We start from the raw sequence: 26,636 nt of genomic DNA on the forward strand, positions 1-26,636 counted from the left end.
CTCCCCAGCTCCGCACTCTGGTTCTTACCTTGTGTCTTTCTAAGGAACACTGATTCAGTCTCTAACTCTTTAACTTTATATTCTCAGTATCCAGGGTCCTGCATCTGCTGACATTAAATATTCATCACTTGGAAAGCATGGAAAATAGTTTTAATCAAATAAGTTCTACGCTGCAAAACTATGTACAGCTAAATCATTCAATCTAAGGTAAAGAAGCTAATTCCATAAGCCACCTACTAAAATTAGTCTCCTAACTTTATAGAACAAGAACACACATATGCTCATAAAAATGGGATGATCTGATTTAAAGTTTAAGTGAAGCAATTTAATTCAAGCAAAGCGAAAGGGAAATGTTCAAATGTCAGTATATAGATTAATTTTCCATTTTAGCAACCAATTTAAATGTTTATAAAAGAAATGTTTATAAATGACCTTCTCCACAAATTATTTATAACTAAAGATAGAGCAAGCTCTTCCCAAAAATACTTTACATAGATGTGCAAAATTAATATGCTCACTTTAAATCTACCACAGGTCTTAGGAACTGGTGATAGGAATTCCTTTCAAGATTGCTAAGAACAGTTTTAAAACAACCAGTATTTGCAGTTTACCTGTGGTCCATGGGGTAGCTGCTGTCTTGTATGGACTGCGATGGAGGGAGGTGAGCTGGGAAGGCGCGGTCAGGTTTCGGAGTGTGAGTTGAGTTTGGAGATGCATGATGTAGTGGGGACACTGGAGTGCTGGATGGTGTCGGGGGGTTGGAGGGCCTCATTCCCACTTGTGGTTTCTGATCATAGGCACTACCCAAGGAACAAAGAAAAGAAAATATTTGTTTCTTTGGAGCAATTAAAAAAACATTTTTTGGGCCACCCGGGTGGCGCAGCGGTTGAGTTTGCACATTCTGCTTCGGTGGCCCGGAATTTGCCAGTTCAGATCCCAGGTGCCGACATGGCACCGCTTGGCACGCCATGCTGTGGTAGGCATCCCACATGTAAAGCAGAGGAAGATGAGCATGGATGTTAGCTCAGGGCCAGTCTTCCTCAGCAAAAAGAGGAGGCTTGGCAGCAGATGTTAGCTCAGGGCTGATCTTCCTCAAAAAAGAAAAAAATCAAAAAAAATTTTTTTTTCCAACCCAAGGGAAGAAAAAATATTTTAGGCTTAAGTCATAAGTCAGTCAGAATTTTATGTTTTTTGGTTTTTGTAATTCTAGAATATGTAATCTTCAAAATCACCATAACCTTAAACAAAAAATAGGATAATTAATATATCATTTGGAAATGGCATAAATATAAAATATATTTTTTTTACTACATATACAAATAACTTAGTATAAGGAAAATCACCGTCTATGAGAGCAGTGGCATTATTTCCATCTATTCTTGAGATGTCTCCTTGAGCAAGTTTGATCGATTTTTTTCTAAATTATTAAATATTCCTGACATTATAATTCTTCCATATTGCATAATATTTTAGAGCAAGAACTAACATCATTTTAATAAGATGGAGACCATATCTGGCATGCCTTTATTTGTGGTAGAATTTTTTAAGGCAATGCTTCTGCCTTATTTTCATTTCTTTGACATTAACTTCCACACATGGGGTAATAAAGATTAATGAGACAAATTTAATGTCTCATATATTTAAACTTTCTTGGTACAAAAATAGGTACAAAATAGTGTTAAGAATAACATCCTAGGGGCCAGCCCGGTGGTGTAGTACTCAAGTTCTCATGCTTTGTTTCAGTGGCCTGGGGTTCACAAGTTCAGATCCTGGACACAGACCTACGCATCACTTATCAAGTGATGATGTGGCAGGCGTCCCACATATAAAATAGAGGAAGGTGAGCATAGATGTTAGCTCAGGGCTAATCTTCCTCAAAAAAATAAATAAATAAAAGTAACATCCTATTGTCCTTGTCTAGTTTCTAAACATAAATTACAAAAGAATAAAATGCGTAAGCTTATTTTTATATACTTTATGAATTTAAGTTGCTTTCCTTTGTGTAGCTCTTAGGAATACGATTTAACTAATTTTTGTAATTTAAAAAATATTTTATTGAAACTAATTTTACTTAAATTTCTAAATATAAAAGGTATTTCTAGGTTAAAATACTATATTTTTTTAAAATAAAAAGCATTCATCAATACATATTTTTTCTTTAAAACCAAAATGGTTTTTTTGATTGACTTAAGCAATAATTTATTCTGTCGCTCCATCTATACAATAGCATTACATCCAAGTGCAAAAACACCCCACAGAAGTGAAGGCATGCATGAGGCATCTGACTATTCTTATGCAATAGTATTCATATTATGTTTGGTTCTACCTATTTCCATTATCAGTATTTCTGAACGAGACCCACTTCTTTTACAAAATGGTTCACTTGTCTCATTCCCATGTAACAAGAAAAAATGGTATACCTTCTGTTCTAGGATATTACTTTTCTCCTCCTATGAAATGCTGTATTGAATTATATTGTTTGTATAGAAATAGAAGCACCAGAATTTAATCCATATATTAATGTGGGAATTATTGGTCCCCAAGAAGAACCTCAAAATATTTAGCCAATTCTTGTACTATTAATTTATGAATGTCAGATACGTTATATAAAACAATAGTTAATTCATAGTCACACTTCTGATCAATGCTGAAATGAAACGACAATTCTATATCTATTTGGTTCACTAATCAAAAATTCTTCGATACGTTAAATAATTATTTTGTGAATACGCAGTACTCTTAAGGAGAAAATGCAAAACTTAAAAACACTGTAAAATAAGACTCAATTTGATCAGTATTGCTTTATCTGAACTCAGTATGTTTCAATAGTTAACTTCTGCAAGAGATATTTTTTATAAAAGCTTTGTAGTTTCAATTGAAGTGGCTCATAATTTCAGGCTCTGGTGACCTCCTCAAGAAGCAGATATAAAAGACAAGTTTGCAAGAACGAATAGTGATAGACTATCCAACCATTGGTCAGATGCTGTGAGACTGCATAAATCTAAGTTTCTTGAATCTTATATCCCCTTGGATACCAAAAGTGCATAGAGTAAACAAACAAGGAAATAGAAGACGCCTTTGGATCATAATATATTGTAAACTCAAAATGCAACTTATAAAACTGCAAATATTTGTAGTCATTTTTATAAGTGTTCAAACTAACTTTTAAGAACTAAGTTTCTACAATATTTGAGAGTAATAATATTCAATATACAAAAATCAACTTTTTCCTTATGCAATTATGCAATTTACTGAGAAGGATTTTTAATGAACATATATGTTATCAAATTTTCCAACAAATGAACAATGCACTTTTACTGCTCCACCCTTTATTATGATCAGAAAGAGCAACCGGCTTTTTAATAGATAATAGCCTCTGCTAAGCTTTATAAAATTCTAACTTTATTGCAGTTGTCCATGAACACATCTTATAGATCATTTGCGAAGACTGTCAGATGACTAATGTACTGCTTAGACCTGCCAAATGTTTCGTTTTTTTCAACAAACTCTATCTAAAGTGCATAATGCATTCATTCTAATGAGAACTTTCAATAGCTGTCCATGCCAAGTAAGACCCTCTTTTCAAACTCAGGATGCATCACTACAGCAGAAAAGCAACTAACAATTTGGATGAAAATTATTGCTTTAAAATGATTCTAAAAGTGTGTGATCAGATGGTAAACGGTTCTTCAGAGTTCTGCTAAGCGCATTGCCTAATTAGCTTGTTGTATGCTGAAGACGTAACTCTTATAAAATATGACTTGAGATCTTATATTATTCTGGACTCTTTGCTTCAGTAAGAACGACTATGCTCTATATATACACCTGATTGCTTTACCTGACATTGTACAGGCACTTTTCTCCATAGCTGAATTTAAAGGGCTGTTCTTGACTGCAGGCAGAGCCAAGTTCTGAACACGGACTGTGGGGTTCTTTCTTGATTTTCAGTGGTAGGCCATGAAAAGCCACTAGAAAACAAAATAAAAATACCCACACAAATGAAATGCAATTAGGAATTAAGTATGTTAATCTGTTCTACTTCATTTGGTTAAAATGTCACTAACATTTCATGTTAACTGACATATATAAGAAAAACCAAATTTGATTAATTTCATGGAAGAAAAGATTCTGGAGAATTTCCGTATACTCCTTTTCTGCTTTTATTGTATGACAAAATGCATGCTTGAACTCTCTCTCATTACTTGAAGTGAATTGCTTGTAATTTGCTTAGCTGATATTAACAACATCAGAAACTCAGTTTTCAGAAAGTAAGTTTTGAAAACATTTCAGAAAGATTTCCAATGACTAAAGCAGAAAAAATACAGCTGATTATCTAAGAATTAACTGAAAACTGGAACACAATTTTAAGCATTATTGAAAGAAAAATATCTCAAATCAATCAATAGTAATGGTTTAATAGAAAGACAACTGGACTATGAGAAAGAAAATTCAGGTCCAGGTCCAGGTCCAGTGGTAACTGATGATACTTTGGGCAAAAAACTCAACATCTCTGAGGCCAATGCTCATCTATAAAATAGAGATAAAAGTATGAGCCTAACCACTTAACAGGATTTTGAAGAGGAACTGTGAGAACTATGTTAGAGTTCTTTCTCACATGTAATCCACCATAAAACATAAAATTATTCTATCTTAAATGATTTCTCCTTTTTCATATGACTTAATGTATGGTTATGCTTATATTCATTAATGCTTAATATAATACAAAGATCATATCATAAAGTACTAAGAAATATGTATATTTGAGGGGAATCATCTTTAAAAACCAATAAATAAATAACTATATATTTTATTCTTCTATATGAAACTGGAAAACTACATATTAGAGATCCTATTAGAATAATTGAAGTTATGGTGTAAATGGAAATTTAGTAAAAAGATATGAGAAAAACAGACTGAGAATGGATTTTATTTTCATGTACAATATGCACAAGTATGACTAATAAAGGGAGAAACACAAGGACACATGTTCTGGAGATTTGTTTTAACTCCTACAAAAACTAGAATTAAAAAACAAAATGTTACGTCTGTATTCTATAAAGGAAGATACAAAAAGAAATTTTGTGGTTTATGATGCCATTCGATCTTGATCCTAACATTACAGCATTATAAACTTTTACTAAGCTTGAATATCATATATAATTTTAATATAAGAATTTGATATCAAGAACTATCAAGCTTCAGGAAAATAAATGCTATTTGTTTATGTCTGGACACGATTTTGACAGAAATGTTCAATGGTACTTAAGAGCCATCTGAAACATCATAGAAAAATTTACCAAAGAAATAAACAAATTTTACCTAAATTAGTTGTCTAACAAAAACTTAGTAAATAATAATAATGTTATTTCACTGAGTAGTTTATTTCAAAGTATGTTTTTAATGTAATGTGTATTTAATATACCTGTTCAAAGTAGAGAGGACAAGAATAGAGACAAAGGAGAAATTACATAGATCTTCATATGCCAGAGATGCATGTGCACGTGCTCATTACCTCTACCATGTCAGAAAGTTATGATTAATTAACCGTCAGATAGAAGAGGTTTGAGAACCTCAAGAATCAATTATGAGGACTTGCTTGGTTTCTGCTTTGAACAAACTAACTATAAAAAAACTGTGATAAATAAGACATATTGAATATGGACTAAGTATCAGATATTTAAGAAATTATGGTTAATTTTGTTGAACGTGATAACGAAATGGCAGTTGTACATAAAAAAGGTTTAAAGTTAGAGATTCACAAACTATTTACAGATAAAAAAATACGTCTGGGATTTTCTTTAAAATACTCTAGAAAAAAATGATGGATGGGAGATGAATCAAATTAGAAGAATGTTGCTAAATGTTAAAAGCTGATTGATAGGTAGTTGGGAGTTCATTATAGTACTCTCCTTACTTTTTTCTGAGTCCTAAATTCACATAATGAAATGTTTTTAAAATGTAGAAAACACCACAAAGATTTAAAATAGTACTCTATAAGAAAATTCTCTCCTTTTGAGGGGCTGGCGCAGTGGCACTGTGATTAATTTTGGGCACTGCTTCAGCGGCCTGGGGTTCACAGGTTCAGATTCCAGGTACAGACCCATACTCTGCTTATCACCATGCTGTGGTGCCATTCCACATATAAAATAGAGGAACATTGCCACAGATGTTAGCTCAGGGACAGTCTTCCTTGCCAAAAAAAAAAAAAATTCTCTCCCTGTGTGTATGTGCGTGTGCTACTTCTTAGAATGACAAATATATACGGTACAACCTTTATAATACATTAACTATACATTTGTTGCCTGTCTTTTTTTTTCACTTGAGTAAGAATTGCCCTGAGCCAACATCTGTGCCAATCTTCCTCTATTTTGTATGTGGGTCACCACCACAACATGCCTGCTGATGAGTGGTGCAGGTCTTTGCCCAGGAACTAAACTTGGGCTGCCAAAATGCAGTGCTCCAAACTTAACCATTAGGCCTTGGGGCCAACCCCTTGTTACCTTCTTAACAAATAGTTTTCAACTATTTATTACTTCTTTGAACATATATAGGAAAATGTATACTCAAGTTCAGCACTTTCGATTAAGTAGTAGGTTTTACATTTTCTTAAGAAAAAGCAGTAGCGACATACAAGGAACTCAGTTTGTCATTAAAAGAAATAAGCAATCATTATACCTGAGAGATCAGATCTAATTTATATGAATAAAAATTGATAAGACTTCAAAAGCTAATAAATGTGCAGTATGATGCAAAGTTTATCATATTTATCAAAATATCAGGCATATCAGAGACTACTATATTTGATATTACTATATTTTAAAAGTCTTTGGGACCATGAGGTAGGAAAAGATTTGTGAACAGGACACAAAAGCATAAAAAAAAATAATCTGTATACAAATTAGGCTGCATTGAAATTAAGAACTTCTCTTCATCAAGACACTATTAAAAGAGTGCAAAGTAAGATACAGCAAGAAGATGTTTGCAATAGGAAAGATGTGACAAAGAACTCGTATTCAACATAATAAGAACTGCTACAAATTAATAAGACAAAACAAATGACCCAATAAAAACGGGCAAAAAGACTTAGGCAGTTCATAAGAGAAGACATTCATATCGCAAAACAAATGAAAAACAAAAAAAGCATATATGAAAAGGTATTCAACATCATTACTCATCAGGAAATTGCAAAGAAAACCACATAAGATTATCATCATAGACCTACAAGAATGGTGAAACTGCAAAAGATTGGCATTGCCAACATTCGAAGAAGACCCAGAATAACAGGAACTTTTAGATATGCTGCTGAGAGTATAAATTCATAAAAACACTTTGGAAAACTTTTTGGCAGTATCAACTAATTAGACTCTTAGGTACATATCCAAGAGAAAGGACTGAATATGTTCACCAAGACTCATATAAGAATATTTGTAGCAGCTTTATTCATAATAGCAAAAAACGGAAAAATTCAAATGTTCATTAGCAGGAAAATGGATAAAAAAATTGTGGCATATTCACACAATAGAATACTATACCAGAACAACAAGGGACAAATTACTGATACATGCAGAAACATACGTGGTCTCAAAGACATGAAGTTGAGTAAAAGAAGCCAAGCACAAAACATTGTAGTATATGAATTTTAAGAATAGACCAAACCAATTGATAGTGAAAGAATCACCTTCTATTGGTGGAAAGGAGGGCTAATGACTGAGAACGGGCCCTAGTAACCTTCTACTATGCTGGAAATACTTTATATCTTGCTGTGGGGGGGTGGTTGTACAACTACATACATGTGTAAAATTCATCAAGCTGTACATTTAAGATTTTTGCATTATAATGAATGCATATCTCAATAAAAAGATTAAAAAAATATGTGGGGCATCAAGCAATGCTATACAAATCAGATATTTTAACATGTCTGGCCTCCCGTTCCAAGAGAGACATCTGAGAATATGCTTCAACTTCATAAGATAAATAATTCCAGATGGGTCAGGGAGGAATGACAAGTCTGTGGCACCATCATGAATGGCTGTCAGCATGACAGACAATAGCCTCCTATCAAAATGTCCACTAGTATCAACCTAGAAGCAAAAGGCATGGTCCATCTGAGTGGCTACACTGTCTGGAGCTCAAGTGCTTTCAGATTGGCCCCATGAGCTTCCTGAAGTGACTTTAGAAAAAAGGATTTATGGATTCCCAAAGTGTTATCAGAGGCAAGTTGATCCCTAAATGCAGAATCTCCAGATCAAGCCAATCGTCAGATTACTCAGAGAACTTCTGAAAAAACAGGGATTCCCAGAGCCCATATGTTATAGGTTGAATTGCGCTCCCCCATCTCAAATTCGTATGTTGAAGTCCTAACCCCAGTACCTCAGTATGTGACCTTATTTGGAAGATTAGTTAAGATGAGGTCATTAAGGTGGGATCTAATCCAATATGCCAGGTGTCCTTGTACAAAAGAGGACACAGAGACACTCACACAGAGAGAACGCCATGTGAAGATGAAGGCAGAGAACAGAGTGATGCTCTACAAGCCAAGGACTGCCAAAGATTGCCAGCAAACCACCAGAAGCTAGCGGAGAAGCCTAGACTAGATTCTTTCTCACAGCCCTCAGAACCCTGCAGACACCTCCATCTCAGCCTAGCCTCCAGAACTGTGACACAATACGTTTCTGTTTTCTAGGCCACTCAGTTTGTGGTACTTTGTGATGGCAGCTCTAGCAAACTAACACACCACTCCCAGCAACTCTGATGTACTAAGGCTGAAATATAGATCAGCATTCTGTGTCTTATAAAATTTACTACATGCTTCTCATAACTGGCCAAATTTCAAATCCACTGTAACGCTTGGCAACACCTGAATCCAGTGTGTGCTGCATTGAAATAGGTCCAGTACTTGAAAAGACTTAAAAAGATCTAACAGTGTCTTCCTTTTCATTAGATGCTGACGCTCAAGGATGCTCACAGTTTCTCCAACTCAAAAAGTTGAGGGCTCCTCTACCCTCTCCATAACACATTCAACCTGTGTGGGCCTCTTAATCATTGTGGGCCCTTGGAATTGTGATTTTTTTTTTTCTAATCATAAGCCAAATAAATAATCCAATAAATCTGAGCTAGCTAGGATTTTTTTTTTTTTTACTCGCCGTGTGTGAGGAAAAAAGAAGCCAACCTGAAGATCAACACTTTGCACAAGAACCACACGCTACTTTATCTTCCTCATTGTCACTTTCCTACTTCCTGGAGATTCTATGTCACAAAAATGACTTCTCTTATTTATTCTTAAATAAGGGCAGCACCGAGACTCCCACCAGAGAGGGCTGAGCTGAGACCGAGTTGAGTATTTCATCACAGGGCTCAAAGTCTGAGCGTCTGCTAACAGGCAGTTTTCCAGCTCACTGGCACAGGCACAAGGAAAGCAGCGCATTCATTTTGTGCAATTTGCTTTACCTTCCCACATGGAGTTGGTGCATGTAAAAGGCTGTTAAGTACTAAATTATTCCTTATCAAATCACCATCATCTGGAGTCATGATCAACACTAATTAAATTACTTTCGCTGAACACGGCTCCAGCCTGCTGCCGAGGCTGCCAGGTACATTTCATTTCGCTTACTCTGCTGTCCTTGCTGGGTCTGGAACAGAGAGCTACAGGCATCTGCATTGTTTGTAGTTTTAATTAAAGTGAGTCTTTCCTTCTTCAAGTGCATCAAATCAAGTGAGTTAACTCCTTCATTTCATTTACAAAGAAGTGATGGTTCAAAATGATATTATATCTTTATCCTTGACTTCAGACAGTTCAGATAATTTATCTATGAAATCTGCAGGCTTCCTCAGGCATTCCTAAAACACGTTTCCCTGCAAACTCTTATGACCCCCAACTCCTCCAGACAATCAGATCTTGAGGAGGAGAAGGAAAGAACATTCAAGAGATGCATCTTGCATTTTTTCTTTGACGGAAGCCTGACCTTTAAAACCACATCTTAAGGCTGACTAATGATGACTGAGTTCTAATGGTTAAATTTAAGAGCTCCAAAATACCAGGACTTTAAAAAAATGCACTTTCAAAATAAACTTAACCACTTCTTAATTCAAAAGTTTACTTGGGGTTATGTTATTCGCCGTAAAGTATTGGGTAAATTAGTAATTGCTTTCATTTTAGAACTATGAATTATGAGGCAGCATCTTGCTTCCATTTTTTCCCCGCCTACATTTTAGAACAGAGGCAGAATCTTGTTGTCATTCTTCTGGAGCACAGAAATGCCCTTGGCTTTCCATGTGCAACACTGCTGGTATACAACATCTTTGGTTGAGGGCTGACATATAATAAATCACATTTGAACACCTAAAATATAGATGGAGATAATAAACAAAAATTTGCTCATAGGAGAATAATTTCCCAAACGATCATAACATTGGAGCATTTTTTAGTACCATAAATGGAAAACAGACCATGTTTGTTATAACTGACTGGTTCATGTTAGCCCAGAGAATAAACAATGAAATCTATGAATCGAGTTTCTATTTATGTTTCTGTAATGAAGATGATGATGTCTTGTAAATTAATGAAGGAGAATATGTTTAACTGTAGGTGTAGACTTATCAAACTGTGGTTGAATTTGGAATCTTGATAAAAACACTAGCTATGATGCTTTTAAAAAAAAAAAAACCTTCAAATTTACATAGTAGTATACAGTTTTCAAAAATCTTCACCTACTCTGATTCTCATATAATGCAATCTATTTTGAATAAACAGTCTTATGATTTCCCTCATGCATGAGCACCACTATAACATTGTATCATGTTTCTTTGCCCATTTGTTCCTCCATTAATTCATTCGTCTACCATGGCCCATACCATGCCAGGTGCTGAGAGGGAGAGGGAATATATGGAACTAGAGGATGAAGATGAACAGTGAGACTCAGTCCTTATCATCAAGAGCTCATACAAAACTGATTAGAGCTTTATTTAGGTTTTTTTAAAAAAAGTTTCCTCTAATAAAGATATTAGCCAGTATTCTTAAGTTTGATTAATTTATGTGTATGCAATGCATATTTCTGTATACATGACCTTAATAATATATTCTTAGCACTGGTATGTAAATGAAAACACTTCTCCAAGGATTCATGCTTGTGTTTAGGCAATCTGCCTTCTTTCAATTTATTACTGTGACCAAACGCATTTAAAAATTCACACCACTCAAACTCCACTGAAAGAAAGATGTTGCTGTCCAGCCTTTAAAGCTGCCCCGGACTCTGATAACCAAAATGTCACAAGTGACGGGTCCCCTTCCACATGTGGACAGTGAATGTAAATACAGTGATGAGTTGTCTTGGCTCTGACCTTTCACTCTCCTTTCCTCCCAATTCTTATCACACGAGTGAAATAGAGGAGCAATTTCTATGTGTACAAAACAATTACCCTGGGAAGAAAAACACATTTTTCATTACTTCTTCTCTAAACACAACCATGTCTTTGAAGCAAATCTATAATGTTTGAAGCAAAACTAGGTAGGAATACAGTGCCTTGATGAAGTCTCCTGGTTTTCGTGTTGAGATTTCTGGTCTGCTCAAAAATCGTTTTAGAATAGCCTACTATAGACATTCTAGCATAGAGGTTGGCAAATTATAGCTTGTTGGCCGAATCCGGCTTCCCACCTATTTTGGTAAATGATGTCTTATTGGAACACAGTTCCACCCGTTCATTTAGGTATAGTCTAGGGCTACTTTGAGCTACAATGGAGGAGTTGTGACAGAAACCCTACGACCCACAAAGCCTGAAATATTTACTATAGACCGTTTACAGAAAAAAGTTTGCTGATCCCTGTTCTAGAATATGGTCTACAATGGAAAAGGAGAAAGAAAAAACCAAAGTGGATGGATGGAACACTGACACCTGCTAGTGATGGGGTACAGCTAAATTTGTCAACAAAGGACATTTAATTTTGCTCCATTAACTCTTTGATTACCTTCTCAAAACCAAGTGTGCAGCCTTGTGTAGCCAATTTATGGGGAAATACACAAACAAGATGATGAAAAATGACACAATATTGAGGCTCTAAAACACTACAAATTTATGTGCTTTGAGGAATTTCAAGGCATTTACTTAGACCTCATGGTTGGGTTATACATGGAGAATTTTTTATACTTGTCTACAAAAAATAACTGAGAATATCAAAACAAATCATTCTGTGGACACTAAAGTGCTCGTAAAAAAATTTCACTAGGCTATAGCAGAGAATTAAAAAAATCTGTAAAAGGGGAAAAAAGTAAATGGTCTACATAAATTAGATCATTTAAGACATCAGATAGAAGCATGGCATGAAAAATGCATGCAGCCTTTCATACAAATATATGTAGTTAGGGATTCACTCACTAGACAGAAAAGCATTCACTTTAAGTTAATATCACTTCAATTTCAGGTGATAAATGGATGGCAATGACCTCAATTAGTACTCAGTTAAATTCCAGAAGCAAAGGGGAAGGCTTGTATACAAATAAAGACAACAGTGTCACATGCGCCTTAAATCCATCTTTCAAGACACTCAGAAAAGCAGCAGGCACTTCTGCTGCATCTGAGCCTCTGAAAGATTCTTTTCCAGTACATTTACCTCTCCCAAGCCCTCCCCCCCACCCCGCCCCTGCCCCTGCATACACATACCACTCACACATACACACACCAACATCCATTACTAAAGGGCCTAATCTCAGCTATCAGCGGAGTGCCTTTATGGGGCCATTAAACCATTTCTCTTGTTTACAGTGCCTGAAGAAAGATGTGAATTATGTCTGTGACAAAACAGGCGATAACATTTCTAAACTGCTATCAAAATGCAAACTGAATCGCATTTAAGGACAGGGACCCTGATTCGAGTTTTCAAGATTTTCCATTATTTGCAGCATCTGGAAATACATTCACCTATAATATTTCCAAGACAGGAATTTAGACTGTAGCACAGCAGGTTGATATTTATTTTTTCTTAAATAATATTCTTTAGGTAGAACAGTTATAAGAAAGATGATGCAATGTTTTTAAAGGAATATCATCAGTTGGGATAGAGATCCCACACCTAGAGTGCCTTTTGCTGTTATTTTGGCAACACATAAGATACTGTTTAGTAACACCTAATCACAAAGGCAAAGGGAGACTGTCACCCCTTGTTATGAATCTCAGAAATTTTGAATTGAAGAAAACATTAGATGTGATCAAGTTTTTAAGGATTGAGCTAGCGTTTGTATACTCAAGAAATTTTTGTACTAAAGGAATCATAAGTGGAAGCCTAACGGGTAAAAAGATTAAATAAACAAAAAAAGGAGCTACTTTTGTTAGAAGAAGGCAAAGGTCATACTTCTGCCCCTACCTTGCTCCCAGAAGTAAACACTCAGCACCTGCATTTCCTGGGCAGTTTGGAAACCGGAACTGAGTCTCAGAGAAACCATGCATTTCTCAGAAGAGGATATCAAACTCTTCTTTCTTTGACCTAACTCCTATCAGTAACAGCAACCCCACACTACTGCAGTGATTCCTAAGTGGTCTTGCCAGGGGCGTACCTGAATAAAGGAGGGGGTGCAGTTTGAAAAAGTCCCGGAGGTGATCCTGCACCCCACAGCCCCATCCAGAATCAGATGTCTACAGACTTGGAAACCAGTGCTGAGGACAGAGCCAAAACCAGAAGCCAGGTGTCCTCACAGTCTACAGAGCAAAGTCTTCTGACGATGGTACAGCCTCACAAGATACACTTAATAATTCAACTCTGTCTACTTTGCAGAGTACCATTATGCCATCTTACTCGACGGAATAGGATGGACAACCATTCTGGATTTGGGCCTGTCTTTCTTCTCTTCAAAAATTAGTAGTGATAGCGAGATACGGCCAACTCTCATTCAGGTGAAGGTCACCTGTCTATCAGTCCTAATGAGCTAACGGAGGTTGCCAGCATTTCCGTCTGGTTCACAGAGTGGTTTCAAATAATCTCAAATAGCGGGGATCATTTAAAAACCAGTTCCAAAATCTTCTTCTGGTTTAAAAATCCAAACTTCTGGCTTCTCTAGAAAAAACACAATATCCAGCAGCACTGAGTCCACTTTCCAGGCTGAAAAGGAGGGCAGCAGTTGGCTGAGCCCACTATCAGCTGCCCTTTTGGCCAAGAGCTCTGTTTTCCTATTTGCCACAGTTCCTAGCAGCCCTACCACTCCACATCCCATCATCTTGTGCACCAGATTTACTTCACTCACTTATATGCTTGGCATACTGGCCTCCTACCCCATATCTAACACATAGCCAAGAAATCATTAGTGACTGTGTTTCCACTTGTGGACATGTGTGTGCACATACACACATACTCTCTCAGACATCACCTCTAATTAGCAAAAATAAATATCGCAGAACTCATATTGCACTGTGGCTTAGATACTCAAGTACTCATTCTCAGGCAATAAGGTATAGTGGCAAAGCTAGCAGGCACTTACATCTGCCTGGTTTCAAATAGTGCCACTGGCACTTACCAGCTGTAAGACTGGGCAAGCCACTTAACCTCTCTGTGCTTCAGTTTCCTCATCTATAAAATGGGGATGGTGATAGCACCTGCCTCATGGCGTTGCTGATAGGACTAAATGCGACACGATGTGTGAAGTGTGTAGTACGTGCTCAATGATGTTAGCTTTGGTGCTGTTATTACTCAGACCCAGAATCACTGGGCATGACAGCTGGAAGAGAGCACGTAGTTCATCCAGAAATGCAACAGCAGAGTGGTTAAGAGCATGGAGACTGAATCCTGGCTTTGCTACTTACTAGCTAAAGGACTTCGGGGAAACTAGGTAACTGCCGTATGATTCGGTTTCTCCCTATATAATATGAGGCTTATCATAGACCTTGCTCACAGGGTGAACTACTTTTTCTATTTCACCTTGTTCTCAGTTTCACTTTAGTCAGTCAGCGACAAAATAAGAGCAAAAAATTTACACATGGAGAAGAATCTGTAAAGGAAACTTACCCTGACAGAAAAAAAACAAAAAGCAATTAAGCAACTAGTGTGGACTGGTAGAACGAGTACTGGATTAAAGTCAAGTAATTTGTACCTAGTTCCTACACCACCCTAACTAGCTGATGAGCATGGGAAAACTGTGCAACCCCTCTGGGCTTCTGTTCCTAATCTACGAAATGAAGACATTAGACTCAGTAATCTTTCGTTATAGCTCTAAAATTTAATGCCTGGGTGTAAGTACCCGCTTACTGATGTCAGAGAGAAGAGGAAAATGTAAAGATCTGATACAACAATTCAAAGGGCATAACATTCTGAGGCTACACAGAGCTCTGAGCACTTCAACAGCAATAGGGCATTACTGCATTTCTCAAATGGTGGTCGCTGAAATTCAGAATCACGGGCCTTAATCATCACTAAAAAGCAAAATCGACTGTAATCTAGTATATTGAAGAAGGGAGGGGACATTATGCACATTAGAAAGGTGTACATATGGTTACCATTTTAAAACACTTGATGCTTTAAAGTGTTTCACACATCATCTCCTTTCCAGTTGATGTCAGAAACTAATATGCTATTATATTAACAAAACAAAAAGGAGAATCAAAAAACAAAAGCTATATTCCTGATTTTAAAAGCATCACAAGTACCATTAATTGAAAAATAAAGAGACCACGTACAGAATATGTTGATTCTCTCCTCTAAATTTTCAAGCCCAGTCCTGCTATCACAGTACTTTAGCAATAGTGGCACTAAATGATCCTCATCTTCACAGCCTAATTGCCAGGAGAGAGTGCCCTGGGAGTAAAACTGGTTCTTCCATCTGGAAAAGAGTAAGAATAAGGAAAGGAGGCCTAATGTCTGAACAATCCAAATCTAATCAGTTTTGCATTTTGCATTGGCTTCAAATCAGATCTTCCTACCCCTACTGGTCCAGTAGATGGAAAGCAGCACGACACTATTTTTTTGGAAACAAATTCTGTACAGCGAGCCCAAACATACAGTACTTCATATCCAACTGGCAGGAACAAAACCTGAACAAGCTGCAGCTATTTGAGAAACAAATCCAATAAATTGAAGGGAAGTTCTGAATCAGGATGCCCACCCAAACCCCCACCTCTCAAAAATTGCTCTACATAATAAATTACCTAACTATGACCCTTATGATAGAAAAACACCTCTTCTGCGGAAATTGTTCCACTTTACTTTAATATGGCTATTCTTTAAGCCCTAGAAAGTCACGAAAATAAATATTACTTGCCCGCCTAGTAATTCTGTAATTTCTTTCAAATATAATGGACCACACTATTTGGAAAAGACTGGGCAGTACCTATTATTATTCCCAGCCGAGCAGGGGGCTGGAAGATCCCAACACGACCTGGTGTTTCTCAGTCTAGCATGAAGAAGTTCTGAGGAACAGTGTGACAGATGGGCCCTGCAGATACCCAGACACCAAGCGTGCTCTGTCCTCACCACGGTGCGACTACGAAGACAGGGCCTTCCCACAGGAGGAACATGTAAAAGGTGGGCTGCTTCTATCCTGCATCCTCAGTGTCCTCTAGCTCTCCAGAACAAAGCCCAGAGTGCCACCCTCCACAGACCATCTGTATCGATCTCTAACAAACGGTTCAGGAAAAAGGGGTAAATATATTCTTTGAAACCCACTGATACAAAAAAGAAAGCAGGTAATAGAGAAGAATCCATGCAGATGGTAGCATCTAAAGATATTTTACTTAGAAGTGATAAATGATAAATGGGATCTTTAATTTTCCTTTTTTATTAAATCACAAAATAGGAGCTCCCACCTAAAATTTTACATTAATTACTCTACAGACCACAGTAACATAAAAAACAAAATTAAGATAATATTTCATTGCCAAAACAGACTGCCAATTACTAATATGCCTGTCACCACTTTGGAATAATAATTACTAAAAAGATCAGCAGTTTCTAAGATTTGTAAGTTTCCCTCACCAAGAACAAGTAGTCAAATAAATAAGTTTTATGAAATAAAGTATAACCATTTTCTCCAGTATCCTTTTAAAAGCAATGAAATAAGTAGTTAGTGATGCAAATACTTGCTTAAATGAATTTATTACTGTGGTCTTCAGAACCACAGCAATATAATTCTAAATTTAGAATTCATCTCACATGCATCAGCATGATCTGGAAAAGTCTTTAAAGAAGCCCACAGGTAAGAGAAGTGGTACCTGGCCTACAGAGTGGATACCACCACCGAGACGACTGAAACTCCAAACCACACACCGTGGTCTCAAGTCTAAGGAAATTCTATTATTGTTCCATTTCTTCAAATGTTTGTGTTTTACTTGTTTTAATATGTATCCCCTGAAAAGGAACTTTCAATTTTGATTTAGTGAACCTGTACTGCTTGAAAAACTCTATTTTCTTTCAAGTTAGTGAATCCTTACTTTTGATTCATAATTTCAACATACTTTTCTTCCAGGCTGTATGTGAAAAGAGCCTGTAATTTGCATGGCCTTAAATTGACCACTTTGGTACCAAAATGAGACACTGTATAAGCAGGAAGCAACACTCAAATGGCTGAAGTACACCTGCGGCTTTCTGATGTCACTCTCCTGAAGACAGGATTGAGATCAATTCAGACATTATTAGCCACTTGGCTCCTTGTTCAAAAAGACCCCATCGGTAGACAATCAAAGTTTAGAATATGTTCTGAATATCAGAGCTAGGAAAGTTTGCCCAAAAAAAAGAAAGCCAGCTGGCATGGGCCAAAAAAAGTACCTTTCAGTAAAAGGCAATAAAACTTTACAGGCTGCCAAAATAACAAAGATAGAGTAATTACAAAGGAAACTTTGCAATTTTCCTGACAATAAACACCTTCTTAAAAAGAAATTATCTGTCACCTGGCCTAAATTGTTACGGCTGTTAATACTAGCCAGGGTAAATCCTGCAAACGCATTTTATTTAAACCAACTACTAATTTGGCACAAAATTTTTATAATTTCTTCCCCAAAATAAATTTGGGGATTTTCCTTAAATATACCTTGTAATATTTAATTCAATGTATATTAGAGCAGTTTCCATGAAGAATCTCCACTCTTACAGAAAAGTTTTCACCCAAAGTATTTTTCCCAGCTTGAAAAATGTTCATTTAACTGTATCAGATTAAGAATCCTCCCAAAAGGAAAAGAGAGATGCACGAGATACGAAAGTAGAGACTATGATTTGAGCCACATTTTTAAATGCCTTTATGAGGAAAACAGCCTTATGATGGAAAAAAAAAGATCTGTCATTATTTTTTAGAAACATTTATAACCCACGTACTTTATTCTTCATACAGCAGATAACATTGATGTTGGCCAAACTTCCTTATGGAAATCCATGAGACTTTCTCAAAAAGTAAGACTCATAGCAAAGCAGCAGTGTTTCCTTCCTAAACTAAGACAAACCACCATCAGCGCCTCTAGATGCCAATCAAGCCCTTTTATCATTGCTTAACAAGAAATATTACCATAAAAACATCTAGAGCACAAGAGTGATATCAGAATAATGAACTAGAAAATGTCTCTACGGACACAAGCCCAGCCCTCATCATAAAACAAGAAGCAAACAGGGCCAGCCTGGTTGCCTAGTGGTTAAGTTCAGCACGCTCTACTTCGGCAGCCCGAGTTCCATTCCCAGGCGAGGACCTGTACCACTGGTCAGCCATGCTGTGGGGGTGATCCACATACAAATTAGAGGAAGACTGGTGACAGATATTAGCTCTGGGCAAATCTTCCTCAGCAAAAAAAACCCACAAAAGAAACAACGACAAAAAAACACAAGAAGCAAACGAGCTGCTGAGAAGGAAAACCAGCCAAGAGAGCCTTGAATAGGTTTAACTAAGCATGTGACATAAAGAGTCAAAAGACACCGTATAAGATATACTATATAAGGAACTGATTTTACTTTGGAGTGTTGTACAAAGCAAATGTAAATGATCAGGATATATACATTCCCATGGCTGAAGGATATAATCTCAAGAAACCATTATTAGAATGAAGAATTTCAGAATTATATTAACATTTCGTAAGTAATTTTTATGATTTCCTAACGTACCCATTTTTTAATAGATTGCTTACTTTGAATATAAGCTTCTTTTTAAGAATGTGTTATATGTTAGATTAAAAATTCTTCTTTTCTACAGGAACATAACTCTAATTTTTAATTGGCATGACAGTTGCGAGTTATGAATCACAAATGAACCTAGTCAGATTACAGCATTTCAGAAGGAGTTTAGGAGATTATTCTTGTCCACTTTCATAATCTTTACAACAAGCAGTTCTGAGAAATACTTTAATCATGGATATACAATTGGCTAAATGTGATTTCTATACCCTGCAGCCCAATTTATATGAAGACATTTATATAAACTTACAACTACATTCGACTTAGTTGATATGATCCAGTGATATACAATTGTTAGAATAGCAAGTATTAGACAACTTGTCATTCATTATATACACTTAAAACCTAAGAGGTTTTCTTAATTTTCACCCTATTTACAGTATTCCAGAAAGGCTCCTTAAATGTGTAGAAAATTATTCTTAAATTTTTATTACACTTTATAGCGTTGTTGATGTTACTTCCCAGCTGCTAGTTCAAAGAATGCCTGCTTCTTCTTTTTCTATTCTAAAGAATAGAATATTGCACTATCCCACAAGTGCATCCTTGAGGCTACATTATAGGAGAAAATTCCATATGATAAGATCATTCTTATCCTTCAGGAACCAAGCCCTGTCTCATGGGAACCAAGACATCTCACCAGTTACTAAATTTGCGCCATAGCAATAGTGTCATGGCAATATTCCAATGTATATTTTGTACTTTGACTTGCTAACTGCAAATAAGGGGAAATTAGATTACCACATTAAACATAAAATGTGGAGCATAAGTAGGTAGCAGTGGTGTACAGGTGTTATCAGAAATAGAAAACTGCAGCAGAGGCAATAATATTTGACTATTACAAATCTTTTTACTTCTATATTGGGCAGAACATTCCATGGGAACATCAAAATACATATCAAATCATACTAATCCTTGCACAATGCAAGTCTTTAGGTTATTCATAATATACAGATGCACTAACTGGAAAATAAATTCTGCACTTGATTTTACTTTCACATAAATTTCACTTAAATAAGTATTAGAATTACTAATCCTTTTGAGCTTTTTTAAAATTTAAGGTGTAAGGTATATAAATGGATCTCTATTCCTTTTTTTTTTTTTTTTGGTGAGGAAGATTCACCCTGGGCCAACATCTGTGCCAATCTTCCTCTATTTTGTATTGGGATGCCCCCACAGTATGACTGATAAGTGGAGTAGGTCCAGACCCGAGATATGAATCTGCAAACCCAGGCCGCCGAAGTGGAATGCACAGAACTTTAAACACTTGGCCATGGGCCGGCCCCTAGATCTCTATTCTTAAATGCGGTGGTATATCCAAACCCTCAACTTATTCTAATGTTTAACAGCTTTCTTTTAAACTGTCAAAACTATATTTACTGCTATGTTAACCTATTTAAATTTAACCTTTTGAGATTCTTGGGTGTTAACAGCATGCCCATGTGAACGAACAGATATCATAATGCCTGCTATGGATCACAGATTACAGGGACAATCATTTTTCTATAATTTAGTGATCAAAGAGGATGATACACAATGACAACAAACAGCGTTCTTTCAAGTCCCTTAATGGTTTACCAACACAACACATTGTAGGAGACTAGTGTGTAGATGGATTTCTTTTCTATATTTCCTTTTTGATTTACATTCTGAAATATGACCCAATTCTTTAGAACGCAGAGCTTGGCCAATGTGTCTGCTGTAACTGCAGGTGTAAGGTGACTCTCCGCTGTGTCAAATACTGTAGTCAGCTGACATATTCAGCAGCCGATATTAGCATGTAAACACACAAAGATTTATACAGCCCTCCTTTGTAATTGATAATTCCAAGAAACTAGAAAACTATGAAGATGAAAGAGTACTCTACTCTCCTTCCATGTGTGCAAATAGAAAAGACAAGCTTCGGAGAAACACAGGGATACCAAAACAACTGTATGATCACAAACACAGTAGCCCTGGTTTGCATTCTCCTCCTGACCCCTTTGAAGTTAACAGAGCTTTGTAAATTGAGGGTGTGCATAAGGATGAAAATTAAGTCAGGTAAAGCCGATTATCCTCTTCCCTTACAATGCATGCATAAATTCTTAGCCAGTGCACATTTCTTTGAATTACTACATTAGATTCCACTGATTCAATTATAAACTTTCTGATATATATGCATTATTTAGTTTGTATTTTTTTTAAACGTGGTTAACCATGCTGTGCATATATGCTAAAACACATTTACAAAAAATATACTATGCCTCTTTGGTTTTTTCTCTTTACTTTCTCTTCCACAACAATGTGGCTTCTAACTTCATGCTTAGAAATTTCCAGGCTGGCTCAGTTGTCCTTAGGATAAACCCCAAATATATCTGGTAGACTTTTGCTCACCCAAAAAATCTGACTGACTTTGACCCATCAAACTTCATCTCCAGCACTATCCAAGGCACACCTCTATCCAAACACTGCTGCTGAGGAACAAAGAATGCGCTTGCCTATTTCAGAGCAATTAATGTCTGGTGGCATCACATCTCATAGGCCCGCCCTTCATCACTGGGTATATCATGCAAATCTTGAAGAGCCAATGAGGTGTGGTAATCACAGGTATACTGAAAATTAGGTACCAAGGAGGATTAAGTTCCACTTCTGTCACTAACTACTTGGGCACTAACTACTTGTAACCTTGGGCACACTATTTTGCCCGACCAGCTTAACTCTGGTACACAACTCTATCTGAAACAGTATAGGACGCTGGTTAAAAGTATAAACTCCAGAGTCAAATCTGCAACTTGGTTGCTGTGTTACCAGAAACAACCCACTTAACTACTCTGTGCCTTATTTTTCTTCCCTGAAAAAAGGAGATAATCGTTCCTACTAAATAAGGTTGTTGTGAAGATTGGATGCATTAAGGTATAAAGTGCTAGAAGAGTATCTAGGACACAGTGAGCACTAAGCAAATATTAGCTATTATTATCCATCCAATATAGCAATATTGGCTGGATAATCTCTAGGCTCATTTCCTTTCTAATATTTCTTGAGTCTGGATTTCTAAGTCCATTTCATTTTTTCATTCAGGTCACGTTTCATTTTTTTCATGAAGCCATTCTCAACTATTCCAATCTGTTGATCTCTTACATTAAAACACACACACACACACACAAACTATAGAATTTACTGTCTATAACATTCATTTAATTTGTAGTCATGTAGTATCTTTTATTGTTAATATTAGAATAGAAATGAAGTTTATAATTATGAAAGTCCTGACTCATTCCATCCTTACTACTGTAAGCCCCCTTGTAAGATAAGGAAATGGAAGTATGGGGAGATTAAGTGACTTACCAAGGTCACACAGCAATAAAGTAGTAAATAGGGACACTGAGCCTAACTAGTAGGACCCTATAACGTGCACTCTGGACTGCTACATTAACTCCTCACTCTACTGTATCTTAACTCTCCCAGAACGTTTCCCTCTATTCTTCCAAACTCCCCAGGATATTTTTTGAAGTCAGATCATCTGTCTGTTTGTTTGTTTTAACATATTTTCATGCATATGAACTGTATCCCATATAAATAAATACTTAAATATTTGTCTGTCTTTCTCTTGGCATTATAACTATGCAAGTAATTCATACAATTTTAAAATGGAATGACTCTCAAAACCATAGTTGAAAAATGCTTTGGTCTGTTGAAGCATCTTTTTTTTCCAATTATGAGTCATGAATACGGGAAGGAAGCACTTAGAGCCCTGTGCATGGACAACCTACCACACACACTAGAGAAACAGCAGGGTCTTCCACAAATTTGTAATGTACACGCTGCCACATCTGTAGTTTTCCTCCTTTTGGATTGGTAATGGAGCATAATGGAAGGGAGGCTGATGTTTACTTTTTAGAGAACAATCTATTCCTTATGGCTATCTCGGGAAGATATACTTCCAGCATATGGTAGGTGGCAGGAATGACATCACAAACCAAACTTTTTTACTGCTAGGTCAATCAAATGCATCATTTTGAATTCTTTTTAACTGTATGACTGGCATTACTATTCTGAAACTGTTACTGTAGCTTATGAAACCCTCTGGCCAGTACATATATTAAATAGATATTGATAACGTTTTCCTTCTTTAGCACTACTGAGTTATCAAATACTTAGCTGTGTCCCAAAATTTTGACACAGAATATCTCATTTAATCATTACATCAACCCATTTACTTTCCCATTTTACTTACGAGGCTCAAAGAAGTGAAGTAACTAGCCCAAGATGACAAAAATGGTAAATTATGAAACTAAGATTTGAACCTAGACATGTGGGGCTCCAAAGCCGACATGTTAACTTGTGATGTTATAGTTGCTTTAAGATTTTTACTTCACTTCAGAGTCCAATTGTTGAAACGCTTAAATTCTAATTTCTTTCCTTGTGGTTGTTGATTTTCCTTGGAAGCTCAAAATACGAAAATCTGATATCATATATGAATGATTGCACTAATACTTGTGAAATGCTTTGGGTCGAACACATCTGGTCTTGTAGAAGCCCAACCACTGCCTAATAATTGATTCACTGGAGTAGTAGCTATTTTATAAGGATGATCTTAGGTCATTCACAATTTAAGCAGCTAATTTACTTTTACACGGGCTTCCAGAAGGCCACATCTAAGGTCGAATACCATTTCATCACAAGTAGTGTTACAGCAAGGGTGCCGTGGATTAATTTTTATTATTTAAATAGAAGATGATCATAAAATTAGCACCCTTCTAAAATAGTTCTCATCTTGATTATTGCTATTTAACCAGTGAAATTTTTTCTTCAGGCTGAGTGAACACTATAATTATTATTGCTTTGCATTGTAAAGGTTGCATCTTAATTGAAAAATCAACACTTTTTTCCCTTTCAATGAATACATCAACTTCAAAGTCAACAAAAACATTGAAGATGCAGGCAATTTTGTTAGACACACCAATTAGGCTGTCCTTGATCAACCAGAATTCATAACCCATAATCTTAAACATAGGATGTTAACTGATCCTATAACCGGGCCTGTATTGCAAGAACTGAATGTTTCCAGCTCAAATTTCTTTTTATGAAATCCCTATGGTCAAAGTGACCATAGCTTTGAACCAACAACACCTCTGAGTTTCTTCTGACAGTATCATTGTGGATAAGCACCGACCTGCTTCCTGTGATCAACAGGAAAAGTTCAAGTTGTTCTTACAACTATATGACAGTATATGTACATACAGCCTATAAGTTGGTAGGTGTAAGCATAATTTTAAGTATGGCACAAACAAACAAGCAAAAACAACACAGAAAGGTAAGTTGATCAAAATAAATGCATTTGTAATATACTATAATATGAAATGTGTATTTTGTATATTTCATGTATATTTGTATATATATATAGAACAAAATCTTATGTGCTTTCTATGTGCCAGACATACACATTACTTACATATTTCATATAAACATATACAATGTCTTGTATATATGTATATACTCATTTAATACTCAAGTTACCCTAGGGAAAGGTAACATTATAATCCCTATTTTATGCAGGAGGACACTGAGGCACAATAGTCTTAACTTATTTATACAAGGTCACACAGCTAGTAAAAAGCAGAGATTTGAGCTGAAACATCTTAGGCCCAACTCCTCGCTCTTATGCAGTACACTGTACTCAGTCTCCTGAATGAGTCACATCATGTTTATATTATATAGCTTTAGTGTCTACAGCATTAATACTACGAAATAGTATGAATGGATACAAAAAAGTAGTATCAGACAAAATGCCAACGGGATCTTCAGTTAATTTCAGTATAATATTTTCAAATGTTTCCGGCCTAATTATACGATGCCCAAAGATAAACAGCATCCCAAACCAAAATTTAAAAAGTCTCTTTTGAGAGCTTCATTATTTTGTTAAGCAAACGTTCAAGATTCCTGAAGCTGGAGGCTTATGTACACATAGGACTTAACCACATTTCTACAATTCAAAGCATAAGGATGAAGATTTTCATAGAGTAAGAGGAAATTTAGAGGGCTGTCTACTCCACCCTTGCTTTCCATATGTGTATTATTTTGTATATTATGTTATAAATTAGAAGAAATCACTATAGAAGAAGAAACATTTCAACGTTTTCCATTGTTCCTTCATTTATTATATTATACACACAAATTTATGTATGTGTACCTGCATGAAACAAAAATACTTAAATGTATTTTATCCACTTGTATAGTCATAGCATTTCAATAAATGAGTGGTTAGCACATTTTGCTGGAACGTGTACAACAGAAAAGGTTACAAGACGAGTCTCGGCTCTGCCACTCACTATCTATGAGACTTTGGGAATCACACTAACCCTGTGTGAGCCTTGTCTGCTCTGCCTACAACCCAGGGCCATTGTGAGAAGCAAATGAGATGTGGGATGTGAAAACGATCTATGAATTCTAAACTGCTAAACAAATGCAAAAGATTAATATTATCGTTAGTAGTTTGTATCTTTTACTCCGTAGCATCTAGTACAATGCCTGGCACTATGAATGTTTGTTGGCTAAATTTACTTTTCATTATGGGAAAAAAACAGCCAAGGTAGGAACTTAACCAGAAGAACAAGCTGCATTTTACCAAAATAAAGATGCCAAATCTTAAGATTCTAAAACTGTTATCCATTTAACTATATAGTTAATATGAAAAGAAGACATATTTTTTTTCTCATTTCACAGTCACAGCATTTGTGCCTATTTTACTATGTTTACAATTATTGAAATTTTACATTAGGAGTTTAGGATGCATTTTAATATCAGTCCTAACAAAAAAAGGATTAATATTTAAAGAGAGAGGGAGAAGGAGGTTTGCTGATTATTAGAATTTGACAAAAATTTTAAGACAAGTGAGAAGGCAATATTCTAAATAAAAAACAGATGGAGTCATTTGTATATGTGGGTCTCCTTATGTGTATAACACACACACATCAATTCATATGACTACATCTAAATTTATATAAGAGGATAGGTCTATACATTCCATAAGCACGTTATCAAAACGTTATCAAAACGCTTCAGGAATTGCCATTTAAAAGCCACGGGCCTTAATTTCCACTTTGATCAATGGGACAGCTTTATCACAAGATGGGATGACTGAAGTTTATTGATTAGCTGATAACCTCTAATGTACCAGCCTTTAATCTGCTATAAAACAGTGAATGAAAGTCGAGCTTTCAGAAAGGAAAACAGGTTTGATTATCCTAGAAGAACAATATGGAGAGGCTTAGAACAGCAAAAACATCCAGGAAAACAGTGCAATGACATCCAGTTACTTAGCTCTCCCTGTAGACTCAAGACTTGAGACAACTGCGTCACCTGACATTCCAGCCCCAGTGCCAAGGACTAGAGAGTCAAATCAAATCAACATAATAAGGCTGTTGTGTCATGAGGATGGAGAAAAACAACCTCCAACAGCAGTAAAAGTTCACTTCACAGCATGACTGCCATTTCAAAGGGAAAGCTAACACTATTGAAGAGTTTACTTCAATGTTAT

General features: G+C 36.1%; 1 protein-coding gene across 6 annotated transcripts in view; it reads right to left on the bottom strand.

Annotated features, from left to right (window-relative positions):
- ETV1 (ETS variant transcription factor 1) overlaps window positions 1-26,636 on the bottom strand; it is a 90,340-nt gene that overhangs the window by 38,538 nt on the left and 25,166 nt on the right. For all 6 annotated transcript variants that reach the window (XM_003364807.5, XM_005609238.4, XM_014739179.3 and 3 more), the window contains 2 exons: window positions 3,839-3,968; window positions 612-800 (listed from right to left, as the gene is read on the bottom strand). In XM_003364807.5, the coding sequence (XP_003364855.2) occupies window positions 612-800; window positions 3,839-3,968 (319 nt within the window). The remainder of the gene's footprint in view (window positions 1-611; window positions 801-3,838; window positions 3,969-26,636) is intronic.

Source organism: Equus caballus, chromosome 4 (assembly GCF_041296265.1).
Source record: "Equus caballus isolate H_3958 breed thoroughbred chromosome 4, TB-T2T, whole genome shotgun sequence".
NCBI classification, from domain to species: Eukaryota; Metazoa; Chordata; class Mammalia; order Perissodactyla; family Equidae; genus Equus; species Equus caballus.